Source organism: Bufo bufo, chromosome 2, assembly GCF_905171765.1.
Source record: "Bufo bufo chromosome 2, aBufBuf1.1, whole genome shotgun sequence".
NCBI lineage: Eukaryota > Metazoa > Chordata > Amphibia > Anura > Bufonidae > Bufo > Bufo bufo.
In genome coordinates, this window is record NC_053390.1 from 321,076,765 (window position 1) to 321,095,075 (window position 18,311).

The window sequence follows — 18,311 nt, forward strand, 5'->3', positions numbered from 1 at the left end:
AATACTACTTTTCAGGATCAATGTTGTTTTATTTATAAAAATTCAATTTATCATTTCTAGTGTAATTTATGCCTATGTATATTGCCCTCGTGTGTGTAAGGGGAACAGGAAAGCTCCTATTAAAAAAACTAATATGCTTAGGATTATTTGATTTTTACATCTAAAATTCTTTTACCAATATGTCAGTGAGAAAACTTCTGGATAGAATATTTTACAGTATTTTAAGGCAATCTTTCATGTTGACCCTGAGGGACTTGTCATTCTCAAGAGCAGATATGAATCTGTCTGAGAAATATTGCATGGCAAATACAGTGGCAAAGTTTGTACAATTTATATAGCTTTAATGCAATTTTTAGTGTCACAGAGGAAGCCTCATAAGGATCTAACGAAAAAAAAGAAGCCAAGTGTGATATGATAGGCTGGCAACTAGGGCACCTCGACTATTTAGAAGTGAGGATAATTTTATTTTAATTTTAGCTTTCTTTAAAAACATTTATTGCCTGAGGCGAAATCCCTCCCCAGAGCACGAGCTCTCTGATGTGCTGCCCAAAAATGAAACTTTCAATTGAAATCTAACCAGTTGTTTGCTGCTGGCAAATCATTGATCTTTGCAGTTCCTTTTAATGCGTTATACATTAGGTTTCATAATATGTAGAAAAATACAGTTATTCTCATAAATCTCTGTTGATGTGCCATATTGTTCCTTATCTTCGAGTCCTGCTCCTTGAGTGTACCATGATACAATCCATCTGTCTTATTGTTGGAAAATCACTAAACCAGCGCAAATTCAAAAAGCTGGTAGTGCATGAAAGATACATTATAAAGAGCCACAAATCCTAAAATTTGAAAACTCTGTTAAAATCTCAGTTATACATAGAAACTTTTCGTAAGCCTAGCACAACTTGAAATACTGTGTCATCCACTTTATAGTATAAACTATTTAGAGTTAGAATAGTGTAGCAGGCTTTGGATCGTGACAACCAGCGTTGAAAAGTGTCGCTGTCACGATCCCTCAGTTATATTCTTCCGTCCTTGCAGAGGTGCTGCCGAGACCGAGAGTGAGCAGTCTCTAAACTAAACACTGTTATCTCTATATTTATATATAGATAACAGTATTTTGGAGACATACTCACTGGCCGATCTTATCTATAGCTACTTGCTCTTTCATCAGTGGAGGATGGTGCCCTGCCCTGAAGCCTTCCATAGACATCTATGCACCTGAGTAGAGGTGGCCAGGCAGAAAGCTCTGACGTGCGCACTCCCAAGGTGCCGCCCACCCATGGAAAACAGCACAGCTACAAGAAACCGCGCAATCGCGGCCACCACTGCTGTATCGCTGTGATGGCCTTGACTATAGGCTACAAAGTATAGACACAACAAAGATCAAAGTCCAGATATCGGAAAAAGGATCGAAGACTGAAAATTTGATATATTTAGTAAGATATCATTTATGCTATTTGGAATTTAATTTCACCTGATTCACAAGATGGGAATACCCCTTTAACAGAGACCAGAGTCTTATGAAGCTGTGAGCAGCCCTTGGAAGAGAAAACAACACTGCTCCCATTGACTACATTCATTATATCTATGGAGAGCACTATACGGGGGTATTATATCTATAGAGAGTACTACATGGGGGTATTATATCTACAGAGCACAACATGGGGCATTATATCTAATGAGGGCCCTACAGGGGGCTATAATATATACTGGGGGCACTATACCTTCTGGAGACACTGGGAGGGGCATTTTGAACAATGATGAATTCTAGGTATATTCTGCTATCAATTCAGAGCCAGCTTCCAGTATGGTCAGTATGAGGGCAGATGCTGAGTAGCTGTTCAGGGAGGTTGTGCTGTGTAACACTGCAGAAAAGGGAGACGGGAGCAGAGCTGTTCACGTGCATGTGTAAAAAAAAGTCAGTGTAGAGAGCATGTGACCAGAGAACCTGAACTGAGAAAAGTGCTTGAAAACCAGGTACCAGCATTACTGAGTGTATAAAAAGTGAAGCTGAATAAAAAAAAAACAACAAATGAGCCCAATTATATTTTCTGCTACATTTTAACGAGAAATGTATGTATTAATTTGTCTGCACGAAGGTTTCCATAGCCTTTAAACATATTTTTTAAGAACTTTTCCATGTCAACATTTATATTAAAAAGAAAAATATAAAATCCTACAGTTTTTTGAACACTGACCACTAAGCCTAATAATAGGCGCCACATCTTGGTCTGTACTGCTCCCTTTACTGCAGTTATCTGCATATCATCACAGGCAGGATCAGAATGGCAGATATCACTTATATAAAGATAACACTGGATCCACTATTCACAATAGGTGATTGTCAAAGCTTATCTATTCTTTCCTTGTACAATGACCTCTGCACAGGTCACAGAGCATGCCTAGAGAACTCTCCCATTGAAGTCAATGAGTCAGCTCCTGTCCATTGTATTTATGGCCCATGGTGGCTGCTGTAAAGCATATACAGTCATGTGAAAAAATTAGGACACCCTTTGAAAGCATGTGGTTTTTTGTAACATTTTTAATAAATGGTTATTTCATCTCCGTTTCAACAATACAGAGAGATTAAAGTAATCCAACTAAACAAAGAAAACTGAAGAAAAGTCTTTTCAAGATCTTCTGTAAATGTCATTCTACAAAAATGCCTATTCTAACTGAGGAAAAAGATAGGACACCCTCACATGTATTCCCTCTTAAATTGGCTCAGATCTCACACAGGTATATCACACCAGGTGCACATAATTAGTAGATCGTTACTCTGCATGTTGAATGAGGCTTGCCCTATTTAAACCTCAGACATTTAGTTTGGTGTGCTCCTGACTGTTGAAGTGAGAGTGAGCACCATGGTGAGAGCAAAAAGAGCTGTCAGAGGACTTCAGAAAAAAGATTGTAGCAGCCTATGAGTCTGGGAAGGGATTTAAAAAGATCTCAAAAGATTTTGAAATCAGCCATTCCACTGTCCGGAAGATAGTCTACAAGTGGAGGGCTTTCAAAACAACTGCCAACATGCCCAGGACTGGTCGCCCCAGCAAGTTCACCCCAAGAGCAGACCGCAAGATGCTAAAAGAGGTATCCAAAAACCCTAAAGTGTCATCTCGAGAACTACAGCAGGCTCTGGCTACTGTTGATGTAGAAGTACATGCCTCTACAATCAGAAAGAGACTGTACAAGTTTAACTTGCATGGGAGGTGTGCAAGGAGGAAACCTTTGCTTTCCAAGAGAAACATCGAGGCCAGACTGACATTTGCCAGCGATAAAGTTGACAAAGACCAGGACTTCTGGAATAATGTTCTTTGGACAGATGAGTCCAAAATTGAATTATTTGGACACAACAGCAGAGGACATGTTTGGCGTAAACCAAACACAGCATTCCAAGAAAAGAACCTCATACCAACTGTGAAGCATGGAGGTGGAAGTGTCATGGTTTTGGGCTGCTTTGCTGCAGCAGGACCTGGTCAGCTCACCATCATAGAATCCACGATGAATTCTACTGTGTATCAGAAGGTGCTTGAAGAACATGTGAGACCATCAGTTAGAAAATTAAAGCTGAAGCGGAACTGGACCATGCAACATGACAATGACCCAAAACATACTAGTAAATCAACCAAAGATTGGCTGAAAAAGAAGAAATGGAGAGTCCTGGAATGGCCAAGTCAAAGTCCAGATTTGAATCCCATTGAGATGCTGTGGGGTGACTTGAAAAGGGCTGTACGTGCAAGAAACCCCTCAAACATCTCACAGCTGAAAAAGTTCTGCATTGAGGAGTGGGGTAAAATTTCCTCAGACCGATGTCGAAGACTGGTAGATGGCTACAAGAACCGTCTCACTGCAGTTATTTCAGCCAAAGGAGGTAACACTCGCTATTAGGGGCAAGGGTGTCCTATCTTTTTCCTCAGTTAGAATAGGCATTTTTGTAGAATGACATTTACAGAAGATCTTGAAAAGACTTTTCTTCAGTTTTCTTTGTTTAGTCGGATTACTTTAATCTCTCTGTATTGTTGAAACGGAGATGAAATAACCATTTATTAAAAATGTTACAAAAAACCACATGCTTTCAAAGGGTGTCCTAATTTTTTCACAAGACTGTATGCTGTCAAGAGCAGTTCAGGCAAGATGGCCGCCCCCATAATTATGTTCAGGGAAAAGAATAAAAAAATCTACAATCAGAAAATAAAAACAGATTTAAAAAAAGGATATCTGTTGCTATATGGTATTAACTATTTATTAATAATAATAATAATAATAATAATAATAATAACAACTAGCAGAAAATAATTTTGCTAACATATTCCCTTTAAAGAGAAGATTTACCTACAAAACAAGATTGTTTTATTGCTCCAATGCATCACACATGAACAATGAATTTGGTTAAATATTTCCTGTCTATCTGTGTCTATAGCTCTTATCCAGGCCTGTTTGTTCCCATGGTAAAGACTACAAACTCTGTGTAGTCTTCACCTGCACTCACACTCTTTTCCATCTCTCTGCTCATACATTAATGTAAATAGTTCAATATCACGTTAGGTTTCCAGCATGTAATGTACAGTAAATAATGTATCCATTCTCTGAACACCATATCCTAAGAACTAAAGGTATCACTGAGTTGCCTAGCTTTTTATTATACATGAAAATATGATAACAATGCTCTGGATGATTAACATATATGAAAAATAGTACACTGATATTCAGATAATGCAACATCCACTGATGCTGTAGGAGGTCATAAGAAATGGTCTGTAGATGAGAAAGAGCCATATGCCAGGGTGCTATATTGTGGTATTTTCATTGCATCTATGCTGTCTACTGATGAAAACATGAAAAAAGTCAAGTAAGAGCGTTCCTGCTACTGTTTTTTATTCTTCATGACTCTATGTGAGGTTGGATGATTTCTACTGTTTATGACAGCTAAGCACACCCTATTACTAGTTATACTAATCTGACTCCACTGGACTATACTGAGCTATATGGAATGTCTAGCACAAGTAGTTAATGTTTCTGGATGTTATATTTAACTATAAATGTCCTTATCTCTACTTTTCTGAGTGATCCCAACCTGTAGTTACTATTTATTATTTTTCCAGTAGTTTATATAGCACTAACATATTCTGCTGGACTGCACAGAAATCATGCCATTATTCATACGAGTCTCTATTGCCCAATTGAACCGACAATCTACAGTCAGGTCCATAAATATTGGGACATCGACACAATTATAAAGTTTTTGGCTCTATACACCACCACAATGGATTTGAAATGAAACAAACAAGATGTGCTTTAACTGCAGACTGTCAGCTTTAGGGCTCATGCACACGACAGTATGGCTTTTTCAGTGTTTTGCGCTCTGTTTTTTACGGATCCGTTGTTCCATTTTTTGTTTCCGTTGTGTTTCCGTTTCCTTTCCGTTTTTCCGTTCCGTTTTTCCGTATGCCATATACAGTATACAGTAATTACATAGAAAAAATTGGGCTGGGCATAACATTTTCAATAGATGGTTCAGCAAAAACGGAACGGATACGGAAGACATACAGATGCATTTCTGTATGTGTTCCGTTTTTTTTGCGGACCCATTGACTTGAATAGAGCCAAGCACCGTGATTTGCGGACAAGAATAGGACATGTTCTATCTTTTCACGGTACGGAAATACGGAAATACTGAAACGGAATGAAATGAATGGTTCAGTATATGTTCCGCATACTGAACTCAAAAAATCGTGTGCATGAGCCCTTAATTTGAGGGTATTTACATCCAAATCAGGTGAACGGTGTAGGAATTACAACAGTTTGCATATGTGCCTCCCACTTGTTAAGGGACCAAAAGTAATGGGACATAATAATAATCATAAATCAAACTTTCACTTTTTAATACTTGGTTTCAAATCCTTTGCAGTAAATTACAGTCTGAAGTCTGGAACGCATAGACATCACCAGACGCTGGGTTTCATCCCTGGTGATGCTCTGCCAGGCCTCTACTGCAGCTGTCTTCAGTTACTGCTTGTTCTTGGGGCATTTTCCCTTCAGTTTTGTCTTCAGCAAGTGAAATGCATGCTCAATCGGATTCAGGTTAGGTGATTGACTTGGCCATTGCATAATATTCCACTTCTTTCCCTTAAAAAACTCTTTGGTTGCTTTTGCAGTATGCTTTGGGTCATTGTCCATCTGCACTGTGAAGCGCCGACAATGAGTTTTGAAGCATTTGGCTGAATATGAGCAGATAATATTGCTCAAAACACTTCAGAATTCATCCTGCTGCTTTTGTCAGCAGTCACATGAACAATAAATACAAGAGAACCAGTTCCATTGGCAGCCATACATGCCCACGCCATGACACTACCATCACCATGCTTCACTGATGAGCTGGTATGCTTAGGATCATGAGCAGTTCCTTTCCTTCTCCATACTCTTCTCTTCCCATAACTCTGGTACAAGTTGATCTTGGTCTCATCTGTCCATAGGATGTTGTTCCAGAACTGCAAAGGCTTTTTTAGATGTCGTTTGGCAAACTCTAATCTGGCCTTCCTGTTTTTGAGGCTCACCAATGGTTTACATCTTGTGGTGAACCCTCTGTATTCACTCTGGTGAAGTCTTCTCTTGATTGTTGACTTTGACACACATACACCTACCTCCTGGAGAGTGTTCTTGATCTGGCCAACTGTTGTGAAGGGTGTTTTCTTCAGCAGGGAAAGAATTCTTCGGTCATCCACCACAGTTGTTTTCCGTGGTCTTTCATGTCTTTTGGTGTTGCTGAGCTCACCGGTGCGTTCCTTCTTTTTAAGAATGTTGTTTTGGCCACACTTAATGTTTTTGCCATCTTTCTGATGGGGTTGTTTTGTTTTTTCAGCCTAATGATGGTTTGCTTCACTGATAGTGACAGCTCTTTGGATCTCATCTTGCAGATTCCAAATGCAAATAGCACACTTGAAATGAACTCTGGACCTTTTATCTGCTCATTGTAATTGGGATAATGAGGGAATAACACACACCTGGCCATGGAACAGCTGAGAAGCCAATTCTCCCATTAATTTTGGTCCCTTCCTACACCGTTCACCAGATTTGGATGTAAATACCCTCAAATTAAAGCTGACAGTCTGCAGTTAAAGCACATCTTGTTCGTTTCATTTCAAATCCATTGTGGTGGTGTATAGAGCCAAAAATGTTAGAATTGTGTCGATGTCCCAATATTTATGGACCTGACTGTAAGTTCCCTATGTCAAACTTCAGGGAGAAAACTAGAGATTCCAGAAGAAATCCACACAAACATAAGGAGAACATATGTAGATCTAGGTAGTATTTGAGCCCCGACACTCGGGCCTCAAGGCCACAATACTAACCACTAAGCCATGTGCTGCCCGTACCACAGAACTGTCTGAATGTTGATTGATCTTGCTGAGTTGATGACCTTGTGGATATGTGAGGTGGGGAGATTCAGTATGGTTTGGTTAGGTAAACTCTGCCCCAGAACTAGTGAGAAATATTTTAGTGCTAATGGCATGGACTATTTGATTATACTTACTTTTGCAACGCACTCATTTGTAGCCTTTCCTTCTCCTTTTTGCATCTTTCTTTATACTTCTTAACCCGAGTTTCCCAAAGTCCTCTTATTTTGGAGAAGTCAACAACAATAACTTCAAACGTCATTGTCTTACATCCAATTTGGTTGAATATGAGCTGTGGGACAAAAAGAATAAATAACACAATTGTTGTGTTACAAAATGCTTAATTTATTTATTAGAACAAGGTTATCATGTCCAGCTACATCAATAGAAATTGTTTTGTTTAAACAACATTATAGAGATGCCACTGCTGGCAGTCAAAATGTCCTTCAGTATATTTCAGGCAGGTTTTAAACAGCCATTATATCCCTAAGGCCCAGATCCACCTGCAACCCTACTGAGCAGATCATCAGTTTGGAGTTCAGGAGATTGTCTTGACCAGGACCACACCCCTAAATGCATTGAAGCAACTGCCATGTGATTGGTTGACTAGATAATTGCATTAATGAGAAATAGAACAGGTGTTCCTAATAATTCTTTAGGTGAGTGTATATATATATATATATATATATATATATAATTTTTGTCAGCCCTTTCACTTAGTGCATAGGCTTTATGAGTGTAGGAGTCCCACTACCTGAACAATTGTACCACAATGTGAATGAGGCCCTCCTTTATGTGATATACAAGTTGTATAGGAGTGCCTCTTCCTTGGAATTTTTGGCTGCACTTGCACTTTATATGCAGGTAAATATAGAATGTTTCCTAACAATTTTTCCTCTGTATTAATGTCAGTCTGTAAAATTGGCATACTACTCGGACAACATTGTTCCCAGCAGCGACCTGGATTCCAAGATGCATCTGGATATCCTCCCCATGCTGTTCCCGAACCATTTCAGTGGTGTTTCCATAAATTTCTGATCTTTTCATGTGAACCAGACACCCTCCACTCTTGAGAGCAGGGGATGCCTGGTTTAATGCTAGGGTTCTCCCATTGACTTCCATTGTGCTTGGGTGCTCGGTAGAGCACCCGAGCATCCCAAGGTGTTCTACTCGAGCACCCGAGCACTTTGTTGCTCGATCAACACTAATCATAAGTAATAACTTATCTCTGGTACAACTCACGTATTAATAATTATAATCAATACATTCCATGTGATGTGGGCATCGTAGGTAGTCTAAACTTTGCTCCCCTGACAGCCAGCATTCCCACATAACCAGTATCTCACCTTCTGGGACAACCACATTGGTCATGTGTGGTATCAGAACGATCGGCCTGATAGTATAAACATTATTAAAACATGTCGGGCCCAAATATCCATTAGTGTGGACAGGGAGCCATGTTTTATTAATATTTCATGCCTGTCAGCTGAATAAGAGAGGTGGAGCATGCACAGGTAATGAGGGCCATTCCAGAAGGCTGGACCAACGATGATGGGGAGACTCCTCTCAGCTCCACCTTCTGCCAAATGGGGATAAAAATGAACAATTGGGAACATTATAGTGACACAACTTGGGGATCCGGTCAACATTGGGTTGTGTTCCACTTTCCTCCTGTCCCTGGAAAAACCAGAAGGAACTCTGATCACACCAATTCGTTGAGTAAAAACCTTTCTGCTTTTTATTATTTTATTTTTATACTGTTTTGTGCACGTTTATGTATGTCTTATTTCTTGTAACTTCTTGTAACTAATTACTGTACCTTTTTAGTACATTAAAGCACATCTTTAATGGTTTTGCCTTGTGCCCTGAATAAGCCCAGTAACCTAAATTTTTTAAGTGTATGAGTGTGGTTTGCGTTACCATGTATTTTCTATAAGTGTCTTCTGTGCTACTGTGAGCCTGTTTGCAAGTGGGGTGCTGTGGGGTTTTCTATGAGCCTTAATCAATTGGTGTATTAATTTTTATTTCATAGATGGTGGCAGCATGTTGAGGTGCATGAATGGCTGTGTCGGGGTGTGATTTAGGATCAATCTGAGGCCTGTGTGTAAGGGCGCGAGAGATTGAGTGCGAGAAATAGATCGACCCTTGGCAGTCACACTCGGGTCACGTGACAGGGCGGTTCCCATACGTGACACTGATGATTACTGGATTGCCATGCTTTTGGACCCTCGCTATCAAAGCTAAATGGGAGAATGTTTTCTTGTTGCCAAAGGAGAGGATAAATAGTTTATTACCAGGAAACAATGTGAACGCAGCTCGCCGCTGTTTTTGGCAAGCAGACACTTGCTGTTCGCGTGTCTGAGGCCCCTCTCTGTCCCTGGCAGAGTCACTCACCTCCCAACTTCTCTGCTACCAGAATCAACACAAGCCACAGCAGCACCATCCAGTTCAGTATTATCAACATAATGGAGCAGTTTTTTTTAATATCCTGTGGCAAATCAGCAAACCGAGACATACTACCTGAACACCCAGGCTCACTCCTACCTGGACTCTGGCCTTTCTCTCGCACACACTGTGTTCCATGATCCCATGGTGTTCTGGGCAAGCAGAGTATAACAGCAGTTAGATCTGGCCCTGTATGTTTTCTTTTACCCAGCCTCCAGTGTCATCTCAACAGGGGGAATCGTGACTGACAAACGGATGAAGTCATCCTCTGTGTCACAGATCCATGAATGTGGACTCACTGTGCTTACTAACTGGTTTGGCCTTGGGCTAAACTCTAAGGGTGTTATTTTGGTGCTCCCCTGGTATTCATCCTTTACAGGCATCTGGCTTTCGCTGCAGGAAAGCAACCATACTGCTACCTCTTGGGATAGTCCCAGTATAGTTAGCAGCTGGTTTACTGAGGTCAGGAACACTGGTATAAGCACAAGAGGCTCTAGGCACCAAAATTGCACCAATATTGCACCAAAACAGCAGGTATAGTGTGAACAGACAGAAAATGACTGTAGGAAACTTGGCTGGATGGCTGGGATGCTGGAAAACTGCACCACAATCACAGAAGCAGTCTGGAGTGTCAATAATACTGGAACTGCAGATATCTGGCACCACAAAACAGGAGACACTAGTAAAGCTGGTGGGTAGGGTTGTGGTGGATTCAGAAGCAAGTCAGTCAGGAACCAAGACTGTGCCACAGACAGACAGACTAGGACAGCGATGGCGAAAATTTTAGAGACCGAGTGCCCAAACTGCAACCCAAAACCCCCTTATTTATCGCAAAGTGCCAACACAGCAATTTATCATGAATACTACAGTCCAATATAGTAAATCTTCCATGCACTTTGTCATTTAGCTATAATAGCCTACATTCAATGCGCTGCCTGTGCCATTCATAGTACATCCTGCACTGATGAATGGCAGGAAAAGTTGAAGGCATATTGATACACCATAGACTTTTTCAAGGGTGTGGGTGCCCACAGCAAGGACTCTGAGTGCCGCCTCTGGCACCCATGCCATAGGTTCGCCACCACTGGACTGGGATAACACCGTGTGTGTTCAAACACCATCTGCCTCCCATAACTGACTATTTTTGGAAGCTTTCTAATATAAAAAAGCATAAAATATGCAATGGCGCAGGGTGTTTTTAAACAAGCAGTTGGTGAACACTGTCAAACATCCGTTTACTCATAGCTGTATATGTCAGTGTCACACTGATATTATTTGTTATTGCTGTCATTGTGATCAAGAGCTTGAAATGAGGGGGGGGGCAAAATATGTAAAAAAAAAAAATGACAAAAAGAGAAAACATCTTTTCAGAAAAATATGTCAGTCCTAGGAGACTAGAGGGTGTCATATGCCAATTTGCAGGGACACAAAGCAAATTTCAAGAAGTTCATTCATCTCTAGTAGACAGATAAATAGATAGATAATTCATGCAAAATATTGTCACATTTAATTCTCACGATTATTTGCCAGTTTAAAGAAAGTGCTCATTTTGCAACTGACTGAATTATACATCATCTAGTTCATGAGGGAACCAGCTAATTTCTTAGCAAAATGAACCATTTTAGCTCTTAGTATCTTAATTAGATGTTAAAATGAGAAAGCTGCAGCTAATCTACTTATATTTATACGAGGAGCATATTTTATTAGGCCTATTACTTGATTCATAAGTGTACTATTGTGGATGGTTTCTATACATAGGAGACTTTTAAAACCTGCAATCAGCCCAGAGTAAGGATAATTTGTACCTTCAATGTCACAACACTAAATATGTAAAAAGATTCTGATTTATTACCCACAATCAAGGGCTACTGAAAAAAACAGCAATACACTCCTTAAAATAGTTTTAATAATATTGCATTAAGAGAAAAACTGCTAATATCAGGTTACAGGCACATTATAAAATAAAAATGTAAGTGTTATTTTTATTAAAAATATCACAATTGCATTAATTGCAACTCACTATGAAATATGCTTTGGGTTAAAATAAATATTGTACATAATTAGATTTTCTTTCTGTAGATTTATTCTTGCTGAAATATATTATTAAATATATAAATTAATTGCAGAAGGTGTATAATCTGCAACTGGACACTAATAAGAAAAAAGAACTAATATACTAATACTGTAACTATGAAATAATAACTAACTGCACCATAAAATGTTATTTTTTTAAATAAATAATTTTGCCTTTTCACAAACCAAGATGTCTACACTTTTTTATTTTCTGGTTTAGTCATAACAATCTCTTTGATTAGGGAACTCCAAAGTTTTACTGCTTTTACAGTAAAGAGCCCTTTATTATACTGAAAATCGACAATACGGTGTGGCTTCAAGGGAAGATGTGTGGTTTAAATGTGCAACAATGTGACAAAAAAGCGCCCAAAATTTTTAAGCATTTTTTTGAGCAAACAAAAACAAATGTGTAAAGTTAGACAGTCTAAAGGTGTGTCAGATCTATCAGCGAGCATCAGCCAATGTTATAAATATGGCATATAAGTTTACACTGTCTTAAGTTAAGACAGTATTAGCAAATGTGGGCTGTTATGTTTTAAAAAATAAAACATTTCTGACACCGAAGTCAATAGGCATCAGAATTCAGAAGTTTCGAAAATTTACCCATACTAAACATTTTTATGGAAGATTGTAGTAAAGTAAATACAAAGTAAATAAAATCTGTTTTTCAGTAATGATCATGAAACCAGTGGATAAGCATGGTACTCTTGTTGTTATTGACAATAGTTATTATGTGTCAGAAATAAGGAAAATAAATTGAAGAAACAGAGGTAATACGAGAGATTGGGGTACAATCCCACACAGAGGTTTCAATAAAATTTAAGAATCACGGTTGAGGATACTAGAATTGATGACATCATTTATAATAATTTGGCTGAATCCCTGATTGTAGATAGCAGGGACACTCAGTAAGTTAGTTGAAGCTTAGTGCGATTGACCATGAGGAGGGGATAGACATTAGTTATTAATATTATTGATGAAGGAATCAAAATTAATATTTTTGTTACACAGTTATCAACCAAAGAGACTTAATATTAACTGCAATGTAAGTAGATTTATTTGATTGGTGGTCCTCAATCTTTTGGGTGGAGATATGCTCATGAATTCAAGTTAAGGCAATTTGAGGTTTTTAAATGATTGTTTTTATTGTCTTTTTAGATATATATCTTGCTATTTGAGGATTAAGAATCTAAACAACAGAAAGTCCTGCGATTGAACGATTGAAGCATTAAAGGGTTTCTACCACTTCGTTTCACATAATTAGCTGTCAGACACTAGCGTATGTATTCGGGGCATGCGCAGTGAATGTCTGACCGCTTCCCTGCTCAGACATCTCCACTGCGCCTGTTCCTCGGAGCACTATGACGTCATCGCGCAGGCGCAGTGGAGATGTCTGAGCAGGGAAGCGGTCAGACATTCACTGCGCATGCCCCGAATACATACGCTCATAGGGAGGATCGCATTCAGGAGGAGATGGGCGGGCTGGAGGGACGCGCTGGGCGGCGGCAGTTTGTGAAGGTAGACCGAGCCTCTAGGTGCTAATGACGCCCCCATAGCACCTAGAGGCTCATTAGCATATTAATAAAAGTTATTTTTTCAGCGAAACGGCTGCCCCAAAAGCAATTATATTAGGATGGTTTGGCAGAGCAGACACTAGCGGATCGCTAGTGTCTGACAGCTAAATATGTGAAACGAAGTGGTAGAAACCCTTTAAGACACATGCATAATTTGCATGCATTACACAAGTCCAATGTGTATATATATATATATATATATATATATATATATATTAGCATGTTTAGCGTTCGCAACTTATCAATGTAGGGCTATATTTATGTAAATTTTTTGTCATGTCAATCAGGGGGCTTAGTGATTACTTCTCAGTTGGTAGGCCCTGATAAAATGTACAGTCATTAATAATAAATATTTCTTGACCATGGATAGTTTTGATGGGAGCCTTTTTTTTTTTTTTGAAAGGTAGGAGGATTTGAGAGATTTTATGATCAATGATCTCATCTCAGTTTGGAGCAATATTTGAGCGGAAGATGATCCAGGATAAAGGAAACCCTGCAGCATGAGTATAGTCCCAAATACAACCACAATTGTAACCATTTGCTTTCTCTTGGTATAACAACTACTCTAACATCAGCAGCATCACTTACTCTCTAGCTGACCACAATATAAACATATCTGCCCTGGCAGTTTTTTTTATGTTTTGGTCGTATGTCAGCTTGGCTCATTATCGTTTCCATCAGCCTCTTCCTCTGATGTCATCGCCTCCTTGTCATCCTGATCCAGTTTCCAGGTCCTGTCCATTGCACAATCATCATAATCCCAGCCACTTTTCTCAGACTAATATGTCCTGGGATCTTTGCCCCTTCATGATTTCTACCTCTATATTTGACCCAAATGCCCCTATCACCAAGGCTGTCAGTGCCGCTACCACCATCACTACCATGGCTACAAATATCAACACTAGAGATGAGTGAAGTTATCAAAAATTCGATTTGGCTGCTTCGCTGAAGTTCACAAAGAAATTTTATTTGTTGCAAATTACTTTGTCAAGAATCGCATTTCATTGTATCTAGCCGCCCCCCGTTATTGAACTCCTCAGATACCACTTTTAAGACTTTTTTGGACTGTTAAATTGTTGCGATCCCTAGGGACCTAAGATCCTACAAAGAAGCCTCTCAGTGCCAGGATGATGTTAACTTTATGGAAGCCTGAAAGTAGTTACACTCAATACATTTGCTAAATATAATGCAGCTAATCTTAAAGCGTAATGAAGAGGAGTATAAACAGATCACCATGGAGCCATGCAAACAAAGTCGGAATTCCACTAATGGATAATTAGGCTCAGCTGTTCTTCAAGAAGTTTGGAGAAAACAGTTAATATTAATACAAGCTGAAATTAAAAAACACAAAAAAAGATAAATTCCTGAGAGACAAACAGGAATTTGAAAATAGAAACATCTTTTATTAGGACTTGAAAAGATCTCAAAACATTTGAAAAATAAAAAACAAGAACTATGATTACATGGTCAACTGAGTCTGAATCTAGTGCATCAGATGATTCGTCTTCTGTAACACAAAGATCTGGCACTAAAAAATCTACTGGTCAAAGTAATGATACCTCTTTAGAAAGCAATTTCAGAGGTGAAAATGTAGAAGACTGCCATTGATAAAAAACTAAATTTGATTAATTTAACTAATATATCATTAAATGCTGACTGTATATCACTACTATCAAAGGGTCTAAGTCGGTGGAGGACTTTGATAAGGTGTAATTCAATGTGGACTTAAGTAGTATAGTGGGACATGTCTCGTCAAACTCAAAGTGACAGGTGCCCCGCCCCTTTTTCACACCATAACCCCTCCCAAAAACACCCTAACCCAGCCCAAATCCGCCCATTTCTCTTCCCTCACCGCCCCAAACCACGCCTAAATGCCTCCCACTTTGATATGATTTTCATATAATTTTATATGGTTTAATATAAATGAATATGATCAAATGATAAGCTTTTTATATCACTTTATAAGTCCTTATCAAATTATAAGCTTTTATTAACACTTTATATCCCATTTATAACATTTTGATACAGTTTTATACCACTTTTATGTCCTTTTGTGATTTAATATAACTTTGATATCATTTTGATATGCCTTTTATATATTGGCATCCCCGGACATGTCCAAAAGACGTATACCACACGGCTGGGCGTCTTTTAATTATAATAGTAACGATAAAAAATCAAGGATGACAAAATTTTAATCATTTAAAAAAGTTTATTAATTTAATTATAATGCTATACCATGTAAATTAAAAGCGCTCTTATAACTGCAGCCTTTCATACACGGCTTACAGTGTATGCATGTCTATGAAAAGTAAGTTCAATCTACCACCATTATGAATGCATGAGTGTAATTTAACTCCCACCACACCGAACAGCTGAGTCAACACACTGAATTTGAATTAAAAACCTGAAATGTCACATTCCTGCTATACTACTTGGTAGTTCATTTTAATTCAAGAAATGCAGCTGTCATGAGTATATCCTGTCAACTATACAACCATTTCATTAAAACATCCCCAATACATTTTCCCACAGGTCCACAAGCGTACAGTAGATTGAAACTTGAAGTGAGTTATGATCATAGCACAGGACGACAGCTGTTACCTGAAACTCACGGTCCTTACATCCTAACATCAAACTTTTCATTTCCTACAAGACCACACACGAGTATCAGGTAGCAGCTGTGACAACCTGAGAGGTGTTATTTTCTCGGGATCTATCTATAGCAGAGTTAACACAAAACTACTGGTATCGTTTCAACAGCTGATGCAAACACAAAGCAGTATCTATCCATATTTTTATAGCATCTCTTTTTCGGAAACAAAATGATTGTGATTGGTTGTATCACCGCCACCACCTATTGCATATGCTAATGGTAAGAAAACCCAGGCAGGATCTGTATATATACATGTGGGCAGAGCACCACAGGGCATAATCATTTGACATTGAGGATCTGCAAGAAAACTTATTTTAAGGTAAGAGTATCACCATATGACCCTTCTTTTTTACTATTTTTAACATGCCTGTTTTAAATTCTTTATTGATGCAATATAACACGTAACATTTGACAAATTTCTCTGAGATTATTACGTCGGGTCATGTCATGCATTTATCTATGTATCTATCTAGCCTATCTATAGAACTTTACATCTACTGTATCTATCTATCTATCTATCTATCTATCTATCTATCTATCCACTTTATCTATCTAAAACAGTCTGAAAAAATGTTGTAATATGTAATAGCTATATGGGTGTATTAACTGCTTAAAACGCCCGACTATTTTTATATACATGTATAATTTTGTTATTTCACAACGATTATTGCACCGCTATATACCATGCATTTATTTGGACTGTATATTATTTTTGTTATTTATACAATAATTTACAATATTCAAATAGTTTTTAGATGTCAGCTTACCAAGATACTTTATGGGGCGATGAAATCATCCCCAATGCTCAAATGCTTATAGCGGAGGAAGACTTTTATGAATCATTCATCAGCGACGGCTGCCCGCGAATGATTTCAGACGACGATGCATGCGGTCCGGCGTTAGCGCAGCAACATAATTCAATCGACGACGACGACTACATGACTACGTCGCTGCAACAGGCCGGTAAGCGTAACCGTTATAATCTTTTATTATATATATATACATAGTTTAAAGCGGGGCTTGTTATATTTCATATATGTTTATTATAGACGAGCACATTGATAACATTCTAAGAACCTTGAACGGCGTTACCGGTGTAGAAAATACAACGTATTCAAGCTCGGCGGCTAGTACCACCAACAATTCGGACGATCTAAAGGAGAACGAACCGCCGGCTATTATCGATCTATTGACACCAACGCCGGCTGCCATAAAACAGCGGCGCAAGCGCCCCAATCAGAGTACGTAGCGATCCACATTGTTGATGTATTCTATTTTTAAACACTGTCTATATTTCTAATACACTTTTTAAAATCTCAGCGCTGAAAAGAAAAATGTATACTTTTCATGATCTAACGGATCTCACGGACGATGATTTACAATGAGCGTCCCAAACAGAGTAAGGCCAAACCTGTACTGTCGATGTATTCTAATTTTAAGCATTATCTATAATCCTAATACGCTTTTCTAAAATTGCAGCGTTGAAAAAAAAAATGTGTTTCCAGAGCGTGGTCAAAGAAATCGAACACGATCGGTAAGGTTCTCTGACTACCTCTGAAATAACAATGTCTATAGCTTTAAACGTGTATAAACATTAATGTTTATTCAAACCTTGTCATTTAAGTTTTTCAGACGCCCTGAAGTGATGCAAATGTCACTAGAAATACTTTGGCTGCAGAAGCGCCAGAACCATGCACCAGCGCCCGCGACAGTTGGCGGAATGAAGATCCGGCGATACCGATTATCCAATGCACGTGAGTTAAGATATATCGCGGCGCACTAATATAACTTAATTACTATGTTTGAAATTCTTAATAGTTAGAGCTTAATGTTATCTCTTTCAAATTTGAGCCAAAAGAAAAGAAAGCGCAAAATTGTATTCTGTTAAAGAGAAACGACGAACAAGCTCAAAGCAGCCGGAACTGTTAACGCCGATTTCCGAAATTCTAACAACCTTACAGCCGGTTCCGCAGAGTGGTGAGCCAACACGCTTAATAAATGATGTTACAGATTTTTGCGACATATCGCCGGCGTTTCGACACGTGCAACGTCTTTTGAGACGCCAGATTCGCCCTATGACGTACAACAGACGGACCTAGGGCAGACGCACGACGACCAACAGGCACACGCACCTCATGCTTGCTCTTGCATTTGTTGGGACGAGAATAC

The 18,311-nt window shown here is 38.8% G+C and overlaps 1 protein-coding gene across 1 annotated transcript in view; it reads right to left on the minus strand.

Annotated features, from left to right (window-relative positions):
- The window catches only part of LRRC2 (leucine rich repeat containing 2), a 531,872-nt gene that overhangs the window by 448,453 nt on the left and 65,108 nt on the right, over window positions 1–18,311 (minus strand). The window contains exon 2 of the mRNA XM_040416971.1: window positions 7,532–7,686. Within this exon, the coding sequence (XP_040272905.1) occupies window positions 7,532–7,656 (125 nt within the window). The 5' untranslated portion in view covers window positions 7,657–7,686. The remainder of the gene's footprint in view (window positions 1–7,531; window positions 7,687–18,311) is intronic.